The sequence below is a fragment of the Octopus sinensis genome, linkage group LG9, assembly GCF_006345805.1.
Source record: "Octopus sinensis linkage group LG9, ASM634580v1, whole genome shotgun sequence".
Lineage (NCBI taxonomy): Eukaryota > Metazoa > Mollusca > Cephalopoda > Octopoda > Octopodidae > Octopus > Octopus sinensis.
In genome coordinates this window covers 27,368,945-27,393,944 of record NC_043005.1, presented here as the reverse complement: position 1 = coordinate 27,393,944, position 25,000 = coordinate 27,368,945, and the positions used below count along the sequence as shown (strand labels likewise).

Sequence of the window (25,000 nt, the reverse complement as noted above, 5' to 3'; positions counted from 1 at the left end):
ACCTAAACTTTTTCTTTGTCTGTCATCTCTCTCCCTCCTCCTCCTCCCTGTGTTTTTATCTCAAATTTTAGTTTCCTTGTGTAACACATATGGTGTTTAGATAATTACATGATTTCACTAATAAGCTATCATTTAATTACATTGCCACTTCAACTTCTCCCCCTCCATCACCACCACCACCATCACCATCACCAGCGCCTTGCCACATCTACTGTCATCCTCCCCCCCCCCCAACCCCTCCTTCTCCATACATCATATCACACTATATATTGCAGCTCTTGCTTACTGTCTTTCTGTCTGTTTATCTATTTTATCTATCTCTATATCTTGACAAATTATCAGCCCGTCTCTGAATGTGTGTGTGTGTGTGTGCGTGCATGGGTGCATGCTCATACATACAAACTGTAAACATGCATACATATACATATATGTACATATCTTTGTATATGAATGCATATACATGTGTGTGCGTGAATGTATGTAGTATATATATATATATATATGTATATATATAATCTATGTATATGCATTCATTTGTTAGTCTTTCTCTCTCTCTTTCTCTCTCTCTCTCCCTCTCTCTCTCTCTCTCTCTCTTTCTATATATATATATATATATATTTACTTTATTAAAAGCAGATGAAATATCACAAAAACTGTTAGTTTCACGCTCCCGTTCTCTACCCCTGGTATTTGAGTATTCTTTTTTCCACCCTGTTTCACATTTATGTACTTACTCCGGTATATATATGTATATATATATATATATATATGCATACAATAGCTGTACATACTTATACACACACATACATATATATATGCATACAAACCTAGACATCTTTACTACTCTAGGCGCAAGATCCGACAAATTTGGGGAGGGGTCCAGTCGATTAGATCGATCCCAGTACACAACTGGTACTTAATTTAATGACCCCAAAAGGATGAAAGACAAAGTCGACCTCGGCGGAATTTGAACTCAGAACATAAAGACAGACGAAATACCTATTTCTTTATTACCCACAGGGGGCTAAACACAGAGGGGACAAACAAGGACAGACATAGGTATTAAGTCGATTACATCGACCCCAGTGTTTAACTGGTACTTAATTTATCGACCCCGAGAGGATGAAAGGCAAAGTCGACCTCGGCGGAATTTGAACTCAGAACGTAACGTCAGACGAAATACCGCTAAGCATTTCGCCCGGGGCGCTAACGTCTATGCCAGCTCGCCGCCTTAACCTAGACGTAATTTAGCATTGTTTTAGTCTCGGAGTGTCTTCTGCAACAGTGTTCCATAACCAGATTACCCTTGATGTTAGAAACCAGTTTTGTCACCCATAAAAACAGGCAAGAGCAGATTGTGCCTTTTCTAAAAATTGGTTTCTGTAAGTTGTGCATGTGTGCACACACACACACACACCACACACACACACACACACACATATGTATACTTATTTATATACATACACACACATATATATAGAGAGAGATATACACCTAAATATATATATGTACATCATAACTGTAAAATAAGGATGTATATACTTGTGTGTGTGTGTTTACTAATACCCAAGCATTATATACAATAAGTTCATTGTAATTAATTATCAATCACTAATTAATATGTATATATATTTGTGTATATGTGTGTCTATTTATGTGCATATATGTATGCCTTTATTGCCCACATGGGGCTAAATATAGAGGGGACAAACAAGGATTGACAAAGGTATTAAGTCGATTACATCAACTCCAGTGTGTAACTGGTACTTACTCACTCGACCGCAAAAGGATGAAAGGCATAGCCGACCTCAGCGGAATTCGAACTCATAACGTAATGGCAGACGAAATACCACTAAGTATTTCGTCCGGCATGCTAATAATTCTGCCAGCTCACCACCATATATATATATATGTGTGTGTGTGTGTTTATAGAGTTAGTTATGTGTATGTTTAGTTAACCAGTGAATGCATTGTATTCTTGAGCCAGGCACTTCATTTCATGAAATGAGTAACCCTTGTCAGTGACCAGCATCCTGTTCCAGGGAATCTGGTCATTGTGGTCACTTGAGAAGTATGGAAAGTGAATAACTAGAAGCCCCAGGAGTCCTAGGACTTTAGACGCTTATGCCAGGCATATATATAACTAACAATTATGTGTGTGTATGTATACACTTATACACACACACACACACATTTAAATTGTATGTGTGTGAACATATATATATCATATATATATACACATACATACATACATATATATATATATATATATATATATATATATATATTATATATATATATATCACATACATACATATATATACATACATATACACACACACACATATATATATATATATATATATATGTTCACACTTAATGTGTCTCTCTATCTAATCTGCCTACTTATGTTTCTATCTGTTTCCTTCCCATTCACATCATCTTTCTTCTTTTCTACATCCTCCTTCTCTCCCCTCCTCCTCCCCCACTAATACATCTCAGTGTGTTTATGGTTGGGGCTCCACATCATAGTTTTATTTATTTTATTTACATTCTGCAGTGGTGGCCATGAGGATAGGTAATGAGTTAGTAGTGGTATTGCTGTTGATATTGGACAAAAAAAAATTCTCTTTCTCTCTCTCTCTGACCATCTCTGCTGCTATGTACACAACACACACAAGCTTTTAGACAGCATACATACACATCACACACACATATACATGCACACAATAAATATATGTACACATGCACACACACCTCCACATTATCTATTCATACATATTGTTAATTATTTTTCTGTCCTGCTTTTTTTTTATTTATGCTCCTTTTTTACTTCCATACTTTCAAGTGCAGTAAACTCCACCTTCACCGCATAAAGTATCACCACCACCACCACCACCACCACCACCACCAAACCACTAACATTGGTGCATTACATTGTTAAAGAAAGAGATATCCCCCTCTTTTTATACCATTCCCTCTCTCTCTCTCTCTCTCTCTCTCTCTCTCTCACATGCATGGCACACAATACAATTTCCCTCCTACTGTTCAATGTTCCCTCATTTACATATTTAAATGAGAGAGCAACTAGTGCAATTGGGGCGGTGCATCAACAGTGCAATTTGATTTTAGGGGTTCTTTTCTCCGTTTTTTTTTTTAAATATTTTTTTTATTTCACTTCTTTCTTCTTTTATTTTTTTTAAATATATGATTGAGTACAAATTGCTTTACATATATTACTTAGACTCTTCTTTTATTGCTTGCAACCAATGAGATCTGGTCATCCTGCAATACAGCTTATCACAAGCTGTTTCCTTCTTCTTGTTGCAGTCATCATTAATTCAGATTGTTTTATGCTCAGTTGTCTGTACATCTATCTCTATACATCATATCTATCCATCCATCTATCTATCTATTTATCTATCTATCTATCTCTTTATATCTATCTATTTATCTATCTATCTTCCTTTCTATCTATCTATCTATCTATCTATCTATCTATCTATCTATCTATCTATCTATCTATCTATTTATCTATCTCTTTATATCTATCTATTTCTCTATCTATCTATCTATCTATCTCTTTATATCTATCTATCTATCTTCCTTTCTATCTATCTATCTATCTATTTATCTATCTGTCTCTTTATATTTATCTATCTATCTTCCTTTCTATCTATCTATCTATTTATCTATCTATCTTCCTTTCTATTTATCTATCTATCTCTTTATATCTATCTATCTGTCTGTCTGTCTATCATCTATCTATCTATCTATCTATCTATCTATCTTCCTTTCTATTTATCTATCTATCTCTTTATATCTATCTATCTTCCTTTCTATCTATCTATCTATCTATCTATCTATCTATCTATCTATCTATCTATCTATCTATCTATCTATCTATCTATCTATCTATCTATCTATCTATCTATTTAGCTATCTATCTATCTAGCTATCTATCTATCTATCTAATATATGTGTGTGTGTGTGTGTGTGTGTGTGTGTGTAGATATATAAATAATATAAAATATTGATTATACAGCAACTCTGTCTCTAAAATGTGTTTCATCTTATATGTATCTCTGATATCATCATCAGGTGTGTGTATATATACGTGTAGGTGTGTGTATATATATATATGTGTGTGTGAATACATCTGTATATATGTGTGTGTATGTATGTGTGTGTATATATGTATGTATGTATAATCTACATGTGTATGCATAATATACAAGTGAGAAGAGAAGATAGTTTGTAACCATTTAATTCTTCTTCTGTTTACAAAAGCATTGAGCAGCTTTGCAAAGTTCAAAACAGTTTTAAAATTATTAAGTTTTGTCATTTGTTTGTTTCCTTTGTCATTTTATCAACTCACATATGACCCCTGACCCCCTTTCTGATATTTGTTGCTGTTTGCTGAAAATGTATAAGAAATTTCTGAAATAGATCATATGTGTGTGCGCATGTGCATACACACTCACACACACACACACACACACAAATATAAATACCCAAGACTGCATTAAACATTGGAAAAAGTTGCTAATTAGAGAAATAATTAAGAGTAATTTTGGAAATTAACCCAGTATTTTGAAAATAATAACAACAACAGCAATAATAAGAAGAATAGCAGCAATTATTATTATTATTAATTATTTATGATATTATCATTATTATTATTGTTATTTCTATTTAACCCCATTACTTGACTGATATTTAATTTTATCAACCCTCGAAGGATGAAAGGCAAATTTGACCCTTGCAGAATTCAAACTTGCCCCCTTAATTAAGTCTTTCCGTTATAGGCACTGGGCCTGAAATTTTGAGGGAGGGGGCAAGATGATTACACTGACTTGAGTATTTAACTGGTACTTACTTTATCGGATCCCCCCCCCCTCCAAAAAAATGGGTGGAAGGTAAAGGTTGAGTTTGGCACGATTTGAATTCTGTATGAAAAGGGCTAGAACTAAGGGCACAAAGCATTTTTCTGGTGCATTAATGAATGAGTCTGTTGTCTCACCACTTAAATAATCCTTTTTACTATATGCACAAGGGGCCTGAAATTTAAGGGAGAGGAGCTAGTCAGTTACATTGACCCTAGTACTCAACTGATACTTGTTTTATCGACTCTGAAAGGATAAAAGACAAATTTGATCTCAGCAGAATTTGAACTCAGAACATCAAGGCAGATGAAATGCCATTAAGTATTTTACCCGGCATGCTAACGATTCTGTCAGTACACTGCTTTACCTCACCACTTAGATAATATTAGTAATAAGACATATTACCCCAGAACTTATGTTCATTGCACACCATTGGTTACGATGATGAGGGTTCCAGTTGATCTAATAAATAGAACAACTTGCTCGTGAAATTAATGTGCAGGTGGCTGATCACTCCACGGACACACATACCCTTATCATAGTTCTTGGGAAGATTCAGCATGACACAGAAAGTGACAAGGCTGACTCCTTTTAGATACAGGTACAATTCATTTTTGCCAGCTGACTGGACTGGAGCAGCGTGAGATAAAGTGCCTTGCACAAGGGCACAACGCACTGCCGGGAATTGAAGTCCTGACCTTATGATTGTGAGCCAAACACACTAACCACTAAGTTACACACCCTCATTTATAAAACTGTAAGAATAAAAGTTTAACTCTTATAGTTGCTTATAAATACTCTTTTGGTACCATTCCATCTGAAACTCCCCCTAGTTTTATAATACAAACTTCAAATCTTATGTCTTTCAATACCAACCCACCTTAGACTGCTTCTATGATACAAACTTCCACTTTTAAAGTGTTCTAAATTTGATCCTTTTGTTACCGTATTTCTGTTGAGATGCCCTGTGTTTCTTTCAATTAATTTTAAATATAACAAAGAATTTAGTAAAGTAACTTAGTTACCATTAAGCTAATGATAGGAACATAAATTGTGGCTAAGGTTTCATGGACATTTGTAATACTGAGCCAGAGGTTGGTATCGAAAGGATTAAACCTCCCATCCAAATTTTCTTTTTGTGTTCCAAATGTCAGTTTAATTATGGTAAAGTGATTTTACTGGTTGCTTCATTATTCTGAAAAATTAATTGAAACAAGGACAGTGTATTTCAACAGAAGTATGGTAATGGAAGGATTAAAGTATTCATTTTGTCCTTTAATTAATTAGATGGAACAATTTTGTGTGAATTAATATTTCTGGGCCATTTGAAGATTGTCAGCAATTTTTTCAAACTATCAAAAATAATGTGAATTCATTGCATTATATTTTAAGCCTTCATAATCCAAAACAAAGTTGGGTATAGCTGTGAATTGGTGTGTGTGTGTGTGTATTTATTTATTCTTGAACAAGAATGTCGTTGACAGTGACTTCAAAGTTTTGGTTGGATGAGCTAACCGAAACTCTTGTTGAAGAATGATAACTTTGTATCTACAAAACTGTTGAGTAACTCATCAGATTAATGTAAATTTGTTTTTATTTTAACTGAACCTAAAAACAAATATATGTTTATGTATTTGTTTTCTAAGATTCCTGATGTGAAATCCTATGTTGAAACAGATATTATTTTTGGGGATGGCTTTTTTTTTTTTTGCCAATTAACCCCCCCCCCCCCCACACACACACACTATAGACTCGTTCTTCACTTCAGTTTTATTATTATTATTATTATTATCATCATCATTCTTTTTTTTAGTGTCCTTTGTCTGAAATCTTTCATCATACTTCCTGGAGACACACGAGATGGAGAGTTGCTGAAGAGGTCACAGGGATATGTGAAGAAAGATTTCCAGACAAAGGACACTAAAATAATAATAATGAAAATAATTTCAAATTTTTGCCACAAGGGCAGTTTGGGGAGGTGGGGATGAGTTGATTACATTGACCCCAGTGCTCAACTGGTACTTATTTCATTGACCCCCAGAAGGAAGAAAGGCAATGTCAACTTCGGCAGAATTTGAACTCAGAATGTAGCGGCAGACAAAATACCGCCAAGCATTTCACCTGGCGTGATAACTATTCTGCCAGCTCACCACCTTAATAATGATAATAATAATAATAAAGGTGAAGTGAAGAATGAGTATATAGTGTGAGTATATAGAATGAGTATATAGTGCGTATGGTTATTTGGCAATAAAAAAAAAACTACCCCCAAATATAACAAATATGTATATATATTTGCACACACACATGCGCAGTATTCTTTCATTCCTCTACTTGTTACATTCATTAGACTGCGACCATGCTAGTGTACTGCTTTGAAGGGTTATTAGGGCATAAATAAACCAGCTCCCATTATTAAGCAGTGTGGAGCTCAACCATATGCACACAGAAGCACAGTGAGCATCCATACAGTTTCCATCACTCAAATTCAATTGCAAGGTTGTTGGTCAACTGAGGACTATAGTTGAGAAAAAAAAAAGTGCTGAAGGTGCTGTGTAGTGAGACTGATCCTGAAACCATGGGGTTGCGAAGTGAACTGCTTAATCACACAACCATGCCTTCACTCATTCTTTTACTTGCTTCAGGCATTTGACTGTGGCCATGCTGGAGCACTGCCTTTCAGTTGAACAAATTGACCCCAGGACTCAGTCTTTGTAAGCCTGGTACTTATTCTATCAGTCCCTTTTGCCGAACTGCTAAGTAACAGGGACGTAAACACACCAACGTCGGTTGTCAAGCGATGGTAGAAGGACAGACACAGGCACACAAATACATAGATGTGTATATATATATATATATATTTATATATATGTATATATATATATATATATATATATATATTTATATATATGTATGGGTGTGTGTATGTACACACTCACACATGAAAATTCTTGAACCAAACATCCAACGAGAACCCTATATGTAATATATATATTTATATATACACACACACACACATATATGTATCTCTTCAGTTACTGGCCATAGGTAGCTAGATAACTGAAGAGATGTTGACGTAGATTTCCACCCCGATATCCGAAACTCGAAGTTTTATCATGGCTACCCAATAATTGTCACATTTTACATTTACAGATAAATTCCTCTATTTTCATAATATTGAGGTTTCTTTCATTCTTTTGTTGTCTTACCTTTTGTATATATATATATATATATATATATATATACATATATATATATAGTGCATGTAATTGTATCTATGTATTTTCCAAGTTGTATGCCACAGTTTTGTACCTGGGTATCAGATATATTGCATGTAGGGTACAGTTTTTCAAAGAGAAGGCTACAGGCTGTGTAACTTTTTTATTTTCTCCAAACCTGGTTGAGATAACATGGTGCTTTTAGCATACATACATACGTATGTACATGTGTGTGTGTATATATATATATATATCACATACTCATACACATACACGCTGTGGTACAATGTTCTATTCAGTAGGTAGCAGTAGTTGTTTAGGTTTAAAACTGTCACAGATTTCTTTGCTTAATAATGTTACACTCCTCAACTATTGCTAAGTTTATAATTTATAATACAACTGGTCACTCTCACTCCCTCTCTCTCCTCCCCTTCACATTGGTCATTACAATGGATGCCTTTGTTGACTTCCTAAATATTTACGTCTCAGTTTTTGCTCCTCTTACTATTTTGTTTGTCAACATATTTTCAGTTTTTAAGCATGTTTCTTTGTTGTTTTTGTTGCTGTTGTTATCAAGGCAGCAAATTAGTGGAGTCGTTAGTGTCATTTCTTTCCAGTGCTTTACATTCTGAGTTCAAATGCCACTGAAGTTGACTTTGCGTTTCGTCCTTGCAGGGACAAAAAAAAAAAGTACCAGCTGAGCATTAAAGTTAATCTGATTCATTAGGGTTAGGGTTAACCCTAAGAGTTCACCACAAATTTCACACCTTGTGCCTATAGTATAAAGAATTGTTGTTGTTATTATTATTATTAAGGTGGCAAGCTGGCAGAATTGTTAGCACACTGGGCAAAATGCTTAGCAGTATTTTGCCCATTGCTACGTTCTGAGTTCAAATTCCGCCAAGATCAACTTTGCCTTTTATTCTTTTGGGGTCGATAAAATAAGTACCAATTGAACACTGGGGTCACACAGTATACAATATTGTGAGGTTGTTCATTGAAGATATTGTGTCCACCAGGGGGTTTGTACTGTTTGTCAAGTCATAACAAGGACCTCAGACAGACAGTACTTTACGCAATATGTGTGCAGTTCCAAGTAAGTAATGCTGACTTTTGCAATACATCTAGATTGTAGGGTATTTCTAAAGTTTCCAGATGTTTTTCCAGATTGGGTGGTATTGAACCCAATGCTCCGATAACAATAACTTTTATGTTTGACCCTCGTAGCTGCCACATCTTAACTATCTCAGTTCTCAGGTGTCAATATTTATCAACCTTTTCTCTTTCTTTCCTGATGATATGTTGATCTCCTGGCACTGCCATGTCAATTATTAAGCACTGTTGTTTGATGGTAAACTTGCAGAATTGTCAGCGCAGCAGACAAAATTCTTAATGGCTATTACTTCTGACTTTACTTCCTGAGTTCAAATCTCACCAAAGTCGAACACTGGGGTTGATGTAATTGACTATTTCCCTTCTCAGAAATTTCAGGCGTTGTACCTATAGTAGAGAGGATTATCATCATCATCATTATTCTTATTCTTATTCATATTATTATTATTAAATAAAGTTGGAGAAAATGCTTCCAAGCATTTTGTCTGGTGTGCTAATGTTTCTGTCAGCTCACCACCTGAACAACAACAATAATAATAATAATTTATTGTAAAATGCAAAAGATTTTGCCACTAACTGCGAAGAAAAGCTGAAACTCATAATCAAAATTGTTTATTACTATTAATAAATCATTATTGCGTGATATGTCATTTATCAGTGCATGATAGACAAGAGAGTGGGAAGTAAGAGAGAGAGAGAGAGACTTCAGACTGTAAAGAAAAGCATTATTTAGTTGTCTTTTTTTTTTGTTTGTGTGTGTGTGTGTGTGAATGTGTTTTTTTCCCACAGATCAGTTTTCCAAAATAAAACTCATGTATCACATGAAAGAATGTTGTCAGTATAAATAATAATAATAATAATAACAATGTAAAAGGCGATTGTGTAACACACTGACATAAAACCACCTCAAGGATGTCACTTCCTATTTACTCCATGGAATTCACATGCTCTCTCTCAATTCGTGTGTGTGTGTACATATATATGTGTGGGTGGGTATTTATGTATCTATATATATATGCTCCTCTCTCTCTTGCAGTATTTGTGTGTGTTTTCCCATTCTATTTTTGATTTCTTGTGGGCAACTCATGTTCTTTCACTGTTGTTTATTTCAAATATTCTTTAAACATGGACAGCATACGACTTGATCTCTCATCACTTACCAGGGATCTTCCCTGGGGAAAGTGCATCCTTAACAAACGGTTATATTCCGATCACTGGTCCTTCTCTTCAAGTCCAGCAGGTACTTCATCCCCCCCCCCCCCAGCAATTATTGATGTGAGATCTATAAAGGGTATTTGCTCTTACAATTGGAACAGTGCTGCCGCTGCTACACACACACAAATCTTAGACTGCATCCAGAAAAAGGCTACTTGATTATGTAAATGTCTCACCGTCCCTCTTTTGCCTAATTTAGAACATAGTTGTTGTTGTTGTTCCTTTACATTATGATTTCAAAACCAGCTTATCTCAATATGTAACAATCAAATAACCAGTTTGAATGTCATTGACCCAGGTATTTCACTGATATTGTCTCTAATGAAATGTTTGGCTAAATATAAGAAATTATTATTATAAACATTATAAGGGCAGTGAGCTGGCAGAGTCGTTAGCGCGCCGGGCGAAATGCTTAGTCGTATTTCGTCTGCTGTTATGTCCTGAGTTCAAATTCTGCTGAGGTTCACTTTGCCTTTTATCCTTTCGGGGTCAATTGAATAAGTACCAGTTACACACTGGGGTTCGATGTAATCGACTTAATCCCTTTGTCTGTCCTTGTTTGTCCCCACTTTGTTTAGCCTCCTGTGGGCAATAAAGAATTAAATTATGAACATTATTCTGCTTTGTTTATTAATCTGTATTAATTATTCTATTTTAATTTATTTGTTTTGTTTTTTTTTAATTTCTCATCAATTCCTTATTTTTTCTCTTTCTCTCTCTCTCTTTGTAGATTTTCCTATCGCAAGTCAAATCGGACAACGCTCGCCTGTTTGACTTGTCCGATGATGAACTTGTCCGACTCACTGTGAAAGAACTAAACCAAGTAGTGAAGGGTCTCACCAGAGAGCAAGTGTCGCGTCTAAAGCAGCGTCGACGTACACTGAAGAACAGAGGCTATGCTGCCAACTGCCGTGAGAAGCGGATATCACAGAAAGAGGAGTTGGAAATTGAGAGAGAAAAGCTACGGGCCGAGGTGTACCGGCTGCAACGAGAGAACAACGTGGTCAAAATGGAACTGGACTCATTGCGACAAAAATACGACGCCCTACAGAGATTTGCCGACAAAAGTGAACTGCTCATTCTACAAAAGCCAGTGATGATGTCTGAACCACTTTCCCTGAAGAGAGAGACAATTCGGAGTTGACTGTCCGTTGGTGGTGGTGGTCGTGGTGGTAGTCATGGCGGAATTCCTTTCTCTTGTCTTCCAGACAGGACTTATAATTTTGAACTCTTTCCGCCATTCTACACATCACACAACAGCAGTAACTAAAGATCACCACCTCCATACAACAACTACTACTACTACTACAACCACTACTTTTCCTCGCCATACCACTCTATTAAACATACATATACATTTATGATATATATTAGGTATACTGTACTTGATATGTATATTGTATAACATATATATATATATATATATATATATATATATGATAGATGCATAAATATGAACTATATGATAGTTATATATATTATATAACATATACACATGTATGTATGTATGTAATCTACAGACATGACCAATTAATAAAGAACTGGAGTGTAAAAGCACCAAAATGTGTAAGCAGACTTCTGAGAAAATTAAATTAAATTAAGAGAGACTGAAAAGAAACAAAACAAAAACGAAAAAACAAACGAGAAGCCAAAATAAAAACAACAACAGCATCATCATCATCTCACACATGCACAACACACACACACACATACACACATATATATATATAATATATATTCATGTATACATACACACACGGTTTAGCAACAGAACTATGGACTGCTAACTGTTGCAACACATCATTCATCAGTTTCTCTGTTTTGTTTCTTGTCTGTCTGTTCGTCCTGTCATTCCGTTGGGATTTTTTTTTTCTTTTTTTAAAAAAAAAAAAGAATTTTGGTTTTGTTTGTTTTTGTTTCTTTCTTTTTTTTTTGCTCCCCTCCCACCGCTCCTCAGCTTCAGTGTCACCATCCCCACCACCACTAATGCCATCACCGCCCTCTTCTTCTTCTGCTCTGTCCCTTGTATCCTACCGCTGCTTCTTCTTCTTCTATTCATTATCACACATTCATTAATTGATGACGTCACTAATCAAATGATTGGAAGGAGAGGGGAAAGTGCTATAAATTCCAGGGATTGGGGGGGTGACATACATACACACATGCATCTGTACACCCACACACACACAGAGAAAGAAACAAATTAATCAGTGACTGTTGTTTCCTTTCCAACCAAATCCTTTCCATTTCTGTCTTTTGTTGTTGTTATACCCTTCAACACACCTCCACACCTCACTGTCCCTGATTATGAATACCCAGCTTCTCTCATCTACCCCTATATCTATCTATGTCTCATCTATTTTTCTCTTACTTCCCCTTTACCTCATGTCTCTCTTTGTGTTTCTTTTTCTCTTCTCTCTCTCTATCTATCTATCTATCTACATATGCACCTATCTATCTATCTGTCTGTCTATCTTTCTATCTATCTTGTCTCTCCATTTTACCTTCGTTGTCATCTGCTTCTCTCCATAAATGTTCCAGAAAAGACAAAATCCCCTCCTTGATGTATAGCTTTCTTGTTTAAACCCACACCCCTCATTCCTGCTCCACCTCTGCCTTTTTTTCCTGTTGTTTCCCACTGTGACCCTTGACATTCGCCACAATACCCCCTCCCCTCCCCACTGCCATCCCCACTCACTTCTGACCATTCTGTGGATAAAATATCCACTACCGGACTTCTACGGCCTGCCATGGCCATGGTCCACAGGCTCCCCTCACCTGCCCACCCACCCACCCTCTACTTGTTGGTATCCCAAAGGGTTGTCCATGATGCATTCTCCATGGACTTCAAAACAACTAAAACAAAAATGAAAAAAAATATCTATATAAATAATAATAATAATATAATATAAAATAATAATAATAATGACAATAACAAAGACAAAGAGAGAGAAGAAGCTCTCTTCTTTACAGCAATTTAGACATAGCGCTCTGAAAAGAAAAGAAAAAAAAAAACAATTTATGTACAGCGCAGCAAAATGTGACGACAGAAGAAAAGGACTTATTTATTATTATCATTTCATGTGTTCATATATATATATGTATTTACATGTATATACATATATATATATATATATATGTATGTATGTATGTATATATATATATCTATATATATATACTGTTTTCTTTTGTAAAATGTGTTATTTCATCTTTTTCCTCCATTATTTCAGTATGTTTTTATTTACAGTTGTCTTTTTGTTTCTGATATGCATGTGTGTGTGTATATATATATATATATATATATATATATGTATGTATGTATATCAGCTTCATTCATCCCCCCTCTCTGTCTCTCTCTCTCACTTTTCTTTTTCATCACAATCACCATTTCCTCTTCCTCTTTTCTTCTCCATCTTGTTTGAACAACATTCTAGATACTAGAACATTGGTTCTCTAAGTTTTTTTTTGTTTGTTTTTTTTTTCAACCAGGCCAGCACCAAACTCACCACCACACCCACCACCTCTGCCTCTTCAGCCTATCCTCTCCACTCTGCTCCCACTCCTTTCCTGTGGTCCTACCGGAACCTCATAAAACAGATCCTGAGCTTCACACCATCTCAAAATCTGTCTGTAAAGCATTTTATATGAAAAGGTAGAAAGAAGGAAAAAAAAACAACTCCCTTGGCAAAACTAACGTGGAGATCGAGTAAGCGACACAATAATCCAGTATGGATATCACCATGGTAATAGTATAGGTTGTAGTAATAATAATAATAATAATAATGTTGACGACAATCGATGATTTCTAACACTGGCAAACAGCTACGAATTTATAAATCGATTTGATAAACTGTGTATCACATATTTGACTGGAGTTGTGTTATAATTAACTTACCCTCACTTTTGGGAGAAGAAAAAAAAGAAGATTTGAGCTCAGAATATATGGAGACCTAACTTAAATAACACAAAGTATTTTTGTCCGATGCTCTACCGATTCTGAAATACTTTTTTAATGTTAAATGCAAAGCCTAAAATTTTTTGGAACAAAGACGGGCACATTGAATTTGATCAAGGATGACCTCTTTTCTTGCTGTCTGTTATTAAATGGCATTTATTTTATCAACTTTAAGGGGATGGTGTAATAATAATAATAATAATGACATGTTTGGAATAGTATCAACAATTTTTATAATTTATTCGAAAAATATGCATTTCACAATTTTTAAAAAATTATTCCGTTACATTTGATCAAATTAATGCTACTTGCTCCATTAAAATACCAAATACAGGCTGCTGTCAAAGTCTGGCAGTGATTCAATATTAGTTTTAGGCATCACATATTTTATTTTTGCTATCCATCATTTAGTCTGGATATTACATGTCTTACATTTTATCTCTCTCTTACTTTCCTTACATCATATTTCTGATAACCATCAACCCTGCCCTAATGCTTACCCTCTCCTGCTCTGCTCCAACAGTTTCTTGAAGAGACAGATGGACACAATGTATTGTTTCAGTGTGCCATACCTCAGCACTGTTTGGTACCTCCCTCACCCAACTTCACAGTAGCCCCACCCCACAAACCCTGCTATTGCCTAATGGTACACTTTCCTTACTTAATCCTAGAAGAGGGTACAAGTGTCAGGGTGTGAAGTGGTGATGCTGCTAACTCTGAGAACCATATGTTCTAAGGAATAAAAAAATAAAAAATATATATATATATTGAATAAATTCTGTTTTTTTTTTTAATTTTCTTATGATTATTATAATTAAACCATAATTATTATTAATATTATTATCATTATAATTATGAATTATTATCATTTTATATTTTGATTTCTGTTATTCCTAATTTAAAATAAAAAGAAAGAAAAAGTTTCAAATCTTAATTACTTTTTTTGTTAATTTAATCATTTTAAAATAGCTTTTGTCTGACTGTTTTTTTTCCTTTTGAAGCTCGTTAACATGTTTTTTTCCACTCCATCCACAATTAAAACCTTCCTCATGGTACACACACCATTGTCAACTTTTCTCCACTGTTATTAACCCTAGGCTGTCCTTTCTTCTCCCAGGTTTTTGTTGGATTTGAATTGTCGTTAATCCTTCCGTAACTTTGATTTTTTTTTCTAAGGAGATGTGGGTCCTCTTCAAAGCCATTTTTGCCTCTAGGAAGAGGTTCTCCATATTAGTCAGACCTCTGACCTATCAAGAGCTTGTGCTCTGCTGGCATCTGGCACAGCTCTCAGAATCATTGAGGCATACATGCCACTACATCACACAAGGATTGGACTTTGTGCTGGCACTTCTTCCATCCCCATCAATTATCCGTTTTGATTTGGTGAATTTTAAAATTCCCCCATACACACACAAATCAAAATAAGTGAAAAACAAACAACATAGATGGGAAAAAAGAATTTGTCATTATTTTATTTGAGCTTGTTTGGCTTTGCCTGACTCAATCATGTAATTTATTAATCTTTCATAACATTCAGGATGTCAGCATCAGGATGATGATCTTTAAAGGATGACTGTTCCATGTTAAGCTGTCCAATGGAGTGTATTTTAAGCCTTTGGTTTGCTCTTTCCAGCAATATCCTGCAAAATGCATGCATCTTTCTCTAATGACAAGGCTGCAATGCAATCTTCGTTTCTATGAGATATTTAGAATAACCCATAACATACGTGTCTAAACCCCATCAAGTCTTGTCTCCAGGTGTTTCATGAATATCCAAGCAGTAGACCCATACAATAAGACTGATTGCACTTAAAAAAGAGAAGAAACATCTCTGAAGAACATCAGGCACCAACGACTTTCAGACACTGAAGCATCAAGAGCAGCCCAGACTTCTACAAGAAAAATGTTTACATCCTTTTCTTTGGAAGCAATGTTACTTCCTAAGTATATCAAGGTGTCTACAGATTTTAGAGGATTTTGTTTGTGCTATTGAATGTTTTAATCAACGATCCCATCCAGGTAGGTTCAAAAACAAGAGATTAAAAAATTGGAAGAATTCACCTGTTTTGTTTTTCCATATATTAAACAATTCTTTTAACAGTATTTTTTGATATGTTACACTACATCTATGTACACACATGCCATATATATGCCCTTACATTAAGCGTACATGTGTCTATGGAATACTTTGGCATTAATTCAGGAGTAGGTAATTCATTCGATTAATCATTGCTCAACAACGGAGACCCACCATCGGATGTATATTACGTTCAGAAATGTTCTGCATACAACATAATATATAATCGAGACGTCTTAAACCTAGTGAAGATACAAGGCTAAGTAAGAAAAAGCAGACCGGAATCTACTGCTGTTAGGGAAAAGGGCCAAGCTAGACATGCAGAATAGAAATAGGTAGGAATTCCATGAGCCGAATGTGAAGCCTATTAATGCCTAAGAGGTGTAGTGGAACTGTATGTATATTAATTGAGGACTTTGGATGTAACAGATGCACAGGAAGAGTTCCTCAGTAAGGACATCCAAGAAATTAGACTCTTTCAGATGCTTATACCTTCAGCATTCAGATTATTCAATCAATTGTAATACTTATTTATTCTTACAGTTCTATATTTAAGAGATGAGGAATTATTTACATTAGACGGATATTTGTCCTCATCTTGTTTGTTGTTAACACAACGTTTCGGCTGATATACCCTCCAGCCTTCACCAGGTGTCTTGGGGAAATTTCGAACCTGGGTTTTCATTCCTAAGGTATTTTTCGTCGTCGTCGTTGTTTGTTGCTGTAACAACATACCTTAGGAATGAGAACCCAGGTTCGAAATTTCCCCAAGACACCTGATGAAGGCTGGAGGGTATATCAGCCGAAACATTGTGTTAACAACAAACAAGATGAGGACAAATATCCGTCAAATGTAAATAATGTTATTTATTCTTATTGATTTGAATTAATCATGCATTAACTCGCAACTTCAAGATTTCGATGACGTGTCTGTTTATTGTTTGAATAATGTTTTCGGGTAGATGCAAGAGGCCGGTTTGAACACAAAACAGGTTGCATATTTGGGCCGGATATGACTGGTTTTCTAGAAGGAGTTCTGTTATCCAAGTGAGCAACATGATTAGCAATGAAAGAAAGTGATCCGAAAAGATTGTAGCTTTAGAAAGTTCAGGGTGAAAACAATTCAGGGAGCTGTTATCTCTGCTGGCAATAAAGAGTTTTACTTTTCGGGTGAAAGGCAGATTATATAATGTTTGTGTACGATGACTGATGCTGCATGGTCACAAGACATAGACGCTGAATGGAGTGTGTACAATAGTAAAAATGAGGCAAGCATTCTCAGATAAATGTTAGTGTACATGAATGACAGAATAACATTAGGGAGAGAAAATCTAAGTATAAGAGGAATCAAATGTAGTGTGCAAGAGAGGAAACTGTGTTGGTATGGAATGTAATATGGAGGATGGATGTTGAATAAAGAAGTGCTAAGCGAGCAGAACTGGCGCAAGAAGAGAGAGCGAGGAAGTAATGAAATAAAAGCTAATCTCCGGAACCCGCACCTCACAAAACAATTGCAAAGGGTGAAGCGCTGTGCTAGTGAAGGCATATCTAACCCATACCAGGATGAAAACAACCAAAATCAGACGTAAAATGACGATGATGATGTCTTAGAATGTTCCTAATCCATTTGAAAGAATCAGATATTGGTAAAATTTCCTGCTCAGATATTTTCGTCTCATCTACAGCCAGGTTTAGTCCCATTATGTAAGCAATCTTACTATTTCTATTTTTAACGAACGCTTTATTACGAAACAATTATCATTCTAACTCAAATAGTTTTAAAGTTTAAAAAACTTGCTATAGATTAAATAATTTAAGTCTATAAAAAACAAAAAAAAAGACCCTTGTTTTGACATATTTCGCAATTAAGGTAACGTTATACATACATAGATATCAAAACTACAGTTCCGTAGCCCTTCGACTTTGTTTCCTCATAATTTTCATTGTAACGCATATTTTTAAATAAAATTTTGCCGAGATACGTTTCCAGTTACAGCCACCTTTTAAGAAACTCTTACAGATTTCATTTCCTCATAACTTTCTTAATAATGAATATCTCGTGACATTTTTAGAGATAGGTTTTCGACAGTGAAGATTATGACTACGTTGATGAAGGTGAAAACGAAAAAAATGAGAAATATTTGTAATTTTACTACCATTGAGCGACTTGCTAATTCACAGAGATACTCACATAACGATTTCACGATTTCACATCAAGAATTTTGCATAACGAATAAACGTAAAAAGTCTATGTTTTATTATCAAAAAAAAAAAAAAGGTGTACATTTATACATATTTAGATCCCGAACGACGCCGGGTACCTTTGCTAATAAATAAAATCTTTCGCTGATAATTTATTCGGTTTCAGCTACACAGATATTCTCTTGTTACTCTCGCCATTGGAAATGCTGTGGACTTTTGATTAGCTGTAACAAATGACATCCTTCACACAAATTCAATGATATATTTTTCTTTTTGTCCGAGTCAGACGCCATGATAGATCGTTAGCTACTGCACACATTTTTTTTCTCTCCTTGTTTTTTCTGTGTACCTTTCTGTAGAAGAGCGTAGGCTCGAAACGTAAAAAACTTTTTCTATTCCTGAGCGCTATACTAATACATCTGCTTGTTTGTACACCACCTGCCTTCGTCTTTAGTTTATTTTCGTAAACTTTATATAATATATATATATAATAAAGAGGGAAAAAAATTTTATTATATATATAAAATTATAATTATATATAAAACGTTTATATATATAATATATATATTATATATATATATATAAAGAGAAAAAACGTTTATAATTATATATAAAATTATAATTATATATATAAAAACGTTTATATACATAATATATATATCTATTATATATTATATATATAATATATATAAAGAGAAAAAACGTTTATTAATATATATATAAAATTATAATTATATATATAAAAACGTTTATATACATATATATATATATATAGGAGGAGGAAAAATGCTTACAATTATATATATAAAATTATGATTATATATTATATGTATAAGAGAGAAAAAACGTTTATAATTATATATAAAAACGTTTATATATATATATATAAAGAGGAAAAAATGTTTACAATTATATATATAAAATGATTATATATAATATTAAACTTCATATATATATAAGAGAAAAAACGTTTATAATTATATATATAAAATTATAATTATATATATATAAACGTTTATATATGTATATATATATGTGTGTGTGTGTGTGTGTAAAGAGGAAAAACATTTATAATTATGAACCAGCCACAATTATAACTAAGAGAGTTTTAAATCCCTTTACATGTTAAAAATAGCAGCCAAAACCGCTATAAAGCCATTTAAATCACTCATATTTCTCCTCACGATAAAAACTGTCTTCGGACGACATGGCAAATAGAATCCACAACTTATATATATATAGAGAAAGAGAGAGAGCGCGCGCAGGCAGGTGTCCAGTACCGATGAGGGACAAATACTTAAAAAGTATGGACTACTGCCCTTGTCAAGCTGGAAAGGAGTGATTCACTTCCCTACAATATACTGGGCACATGTCGTGTGTCGTTAACCAGCTGGAAAAGATATTTTCCTGAGGTTAAAATGTAATAACGAATTTCTTTATACAACAACCATGTTATAGTAACAAAAGAAACCTTACTAAATACGAATTAGAAGCAGCTCGAGTGATTTACGCAATATCGAACACACATACACAAGGTATGTGTTTTGCTAGTTCGTGGGTAGAGACATTGATGAGAATATATTCTCTTACGCCTAAAAGCGCAGCCTCCACACGAAGTAGCAAAACAAACCTTGTGTATGTGTGTTTAACATTGTTTATTTGTATTTGTATATTAGCATTACAACCAAGCTAACGAATATAAGTGTACCATCAAATCAACTTGTAAAAGTTATCGTCTGAAAATCGCAATGGCATGAAATTCTTAGGGACGAAACTAGATATAAAAAAAAATTCAGTTGCTTCATTAAGTGCTTCGTTTCGTCAATGTACATTGTTTTTCCTGCGTTTAAAAGCGGTTATCTTTAATTGTATATTATTTATAATGTGTGTGTGTATTTGCATATGTTTTAGGTGTGAACCAAACCATATAATTCAAGATCTAGTAATTCCATTCATACTTCCACACAGTTATACTGATATTATTATCATTATTATTATCATTATAATCATTATTATTATTATTATCATTATTATTATTATTATTGTTATTATTATTATTATTATTATTATTATTATTATTATTGTTGTTGCCTTTGCACGGCTTCTAACGCTGGGGAAATACTACAGTGTCAGCTGTTCGCTACCTGTGAAGTAAGGTAACACCCCTTATTTTTTGAGTACCATCCGGAAAATTTGAGCGGTTCCAAGCAGTGCTATTTTCTGCAAGTGCTCCACCCTTATTGTAGTCTCTATTTATTCCATGTGCTTCTCAGGATTTTTGCTCACTGTTTCCAGGGCTCCGACGATTATTGGTACTACTACCACTTTTCATCGACCACAGCTGCTTAATTTCCCAAGCTAACCTGTCATATCTATCGACTTTTCTTTCTTCCTTATCGCATACCTTGTTGTCAGCTGGGTGTGCTATATCTATGATCCAGCATAGTCTGTTTTCTTTCTCAATTAAGGCTGTCTGGCTTCCTATTCTCTATCGCACTGAATCATAAAATCCCATAGGATCTTTGTATATTATTTTCGATGATGTCTTCGGGTTTGTGGTTGTACTAATTTTTTGCTCTGTCAAGTGTATATTTGTTGCCAAGTGTCCAATGGACAAGCCTTGCTATATTGTCGTGGCGTCTCTTATATTCCTAGTGGCGTACATTGGCTTGTAATATGCCATACGGTTTCACCATTTTGTTCACAGATTCTGCATTTATCACTTTCTGATGTGCTGTCTATTATTATTATTATTATTGTTGTTGTTGTTGTTGTTTGTTCTAAGTGGGAATTCGTAACGGAACTCCCAAAAGAATTGAAATATTACGAATTTTTACTTCGAACAAACATATATACATAAATATGTGCGTGTGGGTGATACATGTATATACACACACCCATACACGCGCGCGCACACACACACACATGAACTTTGGAACTTTTGAGTATCTGTCCTATTTACCAAGACAGGTTTGCTATGTGAGATAGAGGCAGGAAGTATTAACCACAAAGGCAATAACAACAACGTACATGACCACAAAAATGAGAAAAATAAAAACAGATTCTTAAAAAAAAATTTTAATAAATCAAAATAATAAAATGGAGAAATAAGGGGGCGGCGGAAATGTGAAACTTGGGGACACTGAAATAAATGAAACCACAAACATACAAATGGACATTAATATTTTTGAAAATACACAAACACGCACACACACACAAAAGCCCGTAGAATGTTCACAGATTAGTTATAATATGTCCGCAGATAATGGAGATAGAATAGCACAAACATTTGGGTACTTTTTTGGTTATCTCACCCCCATTAAAAAATTGGGCTATCTTCCTGCTTAAAAGTTGAGTTTACGTGGCAACAAGAGATTGGATAAAAAGTGTTAGATCCTTTTCATTCAATACAGGATTTGTTATAAAAATATCAAGGAGTGGCTGTGTGGTAAGTAGCTTGTTTACCAACCACATGGTTCCGGGTTCAGTCCCACTGCGTGGCACCTTGGGCAAGTTTCTTCTACTATAGCCTCGGGCCGACCAAAGCCTTGTGAGTGGATTTGGTAGACGGAAACTGAAAGAAGCCCGTCGTATATATGTATACACACACACACACACACATATATATATATATATATGCGTGTATGTGTCTGTGTTTGTCCCCCTAGCATTGCTTGACAACCGATGCTGGTGTGTTTACGTCCCCGTTACTTAGCGGTTCGGCAAGAGAGACCGATAGAATAAGTACTAGGTTTACAAAGAATAAGTCCTGGGGTCGAATGCTCGACTAAAGGCGGTGCTCCAGCATGACCGCAGTCAAATGACTGAAACAAGTAAAAGAGTAAAAGAGATTCAATAAGGTTTTATTTTCTCAGTTTTCCTTTTTATTTATTCATTTTTTGCTTTCATGTTTATTAATTTTTTTCATTTTCTTTGTATTATTGAGGGTTAAACAACTTTTTTTAGTTGAGGGAGATAACCAAAAGTATCAATATTTTTACATAAAAACGGAGGGGAGATGACCCAATTTTTTTAATGGGGGTGAGATAACCAAAATGTTCCAAAATTTGCTAGTGCTGCAAATCAGAAAGCACTTCTGCATGAGGAACGGCTCATTCTTTGTCCGTTTTATGTGCTTACTTGTTTCAGTTTTTTTGAACTGCAGCCATGTTGGAGTATCCCTTATTATGTTAACTGAACAAATCGGCGTCGGTGCTTATTTTCTAAAGTTTGTTATTTATTCTGTTGGAACTCCTTTGCCGAACCGCTAAGTTACAGGGGTCTTAAACTAAGCAAATCAGTTGTCAGGTAGTGGATAGACAAATACGAGCTCAAAGACACAGACACACATACACATTTATTCATACATAGACTCACACACACAAACACGATGTGTTTTCACATTTACCATTTACCAAATTCCTTAATAAAATCGTCCTGGGGCTATGATATAAGACACTTGCCCAAAATGGTGCGTAATGGAACTCGAATCGAGACCACGCGGTTGCAAAACAAACTTCTTAATCACATTGCCATGCGTTCGTCTAAAAATATGGTGAAAGAATGCCATGAAAAATTCTGTCTCTTTGCCAAACAGTTTTATCAAAGAAATAGTAGAAGAGACAATTTTCTGCTTTTAAGTGAATTCACAACAGAAGAAAGCTTTGAGAGATGCATGGAGCGATGTGGCTTCCATTCGCTAGAGCAGGGCGTGTAAGATCATGTATCCGATCTTTGGTAGCAAGAATGAGATGACATTACACCGCAAGCTTGTGTGCCACGCACCGCCCCACAAGATGATGCTGCGATATATAGGGCAGTAGTAATATTTAAAGGCAAGACCTGAGAGATTGGTTCAAGATTTTTTTTTTATGGTTCATTATACCTTTGGTGGTTTGTTATGAGCAAGTTGTGAGTGCTGAGTTGATGGAGGATCTGCTTCGATTTCGAAATCCTCTCTGGTATCTCCGTAGAAGAGAGATACTCTGTGGAAGATATAGGACTAATTAGTGGAGGATGATCTCCGGATATTTAGCCTCACAGAGATGATAGGCAGTATACATTACTTAGAAAACTCGCTCATCGTGATGGAACTGAGGTTCACAAGGTATAATGTGTCTACACAGCTGGACACCCTCTCCTTATTTGGCGCTGTCCTTCATCTCTCTTTGATTGATCCCTCCATCACTTGTCTAACTACTATAATTCCTGCGGTCGTAATTTAGTGAAAGTAGAACTACATATCTCAGCACCCTTTTCTGTGCTATCACATATCTCTCTCACTACTCAGAACCACATCCTATGTCATCCACTTTCACTCACGAAGTATGGATCAAAATGAGGCTATAGTAAATGACATTTGCCTATTATACTTATGCATTTGTTTTAAAAGATTCTTGATGTGAAATCGTGTGTTGAAACGGATTTTATTATATTTGGGGACGGTCATTTTGCCAATAAATACACGCACTATTTATTTGATTTTCACTTTAGCTTTATTATTCTTTTCTACTCTAGGCACAAGGCCCGAAATTTTGGGGGAGGGGACCAGTCGATTAGATCGACCCCAGTACACATTCATTGGAAGCATGCGAATAACCTTAGAAAAGAAAAAAACCTACGAAACAAAACTCCGTTGCTGGGAAACTCAGAGTTTCCCGGTGACCCAATGGGTCTGTTCATTGACAAAATGACCGTCTCCAAATATGACAACACCCCCCCCCCCACACACACACACACGCACAACAATATGTGTACAATATATCGTTTAACGCTTGATAAACGTTTAAGCATTTCTTAGAGACGTATAGATTTTATAAAAACACAGATATATATCAGCAGCAGAAGAAAATTGTCCAGCAGAACTACGTAATGCTAAATACGTATTTCTGACTTTTGGTGGGGTTGGGTGGCGTAGTCTTTGTCAGTACCAAATATCCACTCAAAACGGATTGCTGAGACAAAATCAGCCACCACTAATAAAAGAAAACAATGACTGACAAATGACCGATGACGCAATTAGCCAGCAGGGCTGAATTAAAATGCGTTATGAGTGACAGGCTTTAAAAAAAAGAGTGTGCAGGGGACAGTTCATTAAACTAAATCTCTTGCAGGTGGTGCTCCAGCCTGAGGGCTGTGAAATGACTAGAACAAGTAGAAGGAAAGGAAAAATATGCATATAGTGCCACAGATCCTAACATCTCCATCAAAATACGGGATCAGATACTGCAACATGTTGAGTTTCAGGGACCCCACAGCTCTTCAATATCCTTCCAAAATGCCTGAGAGACCTGCATGGTGTGGATGTCGTATATGTATATATATATATATATAT

The 25,000-nt window shown here is 35.1% G+C and overlaps 1 protein-coding gene across 2 annotated transcripts in view; it reads left to right on the top strand.

The window, feature by feature from the left end:
• Positions 1 to 14,216, top strand: part of LOC115215575 (transcription factor MafK) — a 183,796-nt gene extending 169,580 nt beyond the window's left edge. For both annotated transcript variants that reach the window (XM_029784779.2, XM_029784780.2), the window contains one exon: positions 11,163 to 14,216. In XM_029784779.2, coding sequence (XP_029640639.1) covers positions 11,163 to 11,576 — 414 coding nt within the window. In that variant the 3' untranslated portion in view covers positions 11,577 to 14,216. The remainder of the gene's footprint in view (positions 1 to 11,162) is intronic.
• Positions 14,217 to 25,000: the final 10,784 nt, after the last annotated feature.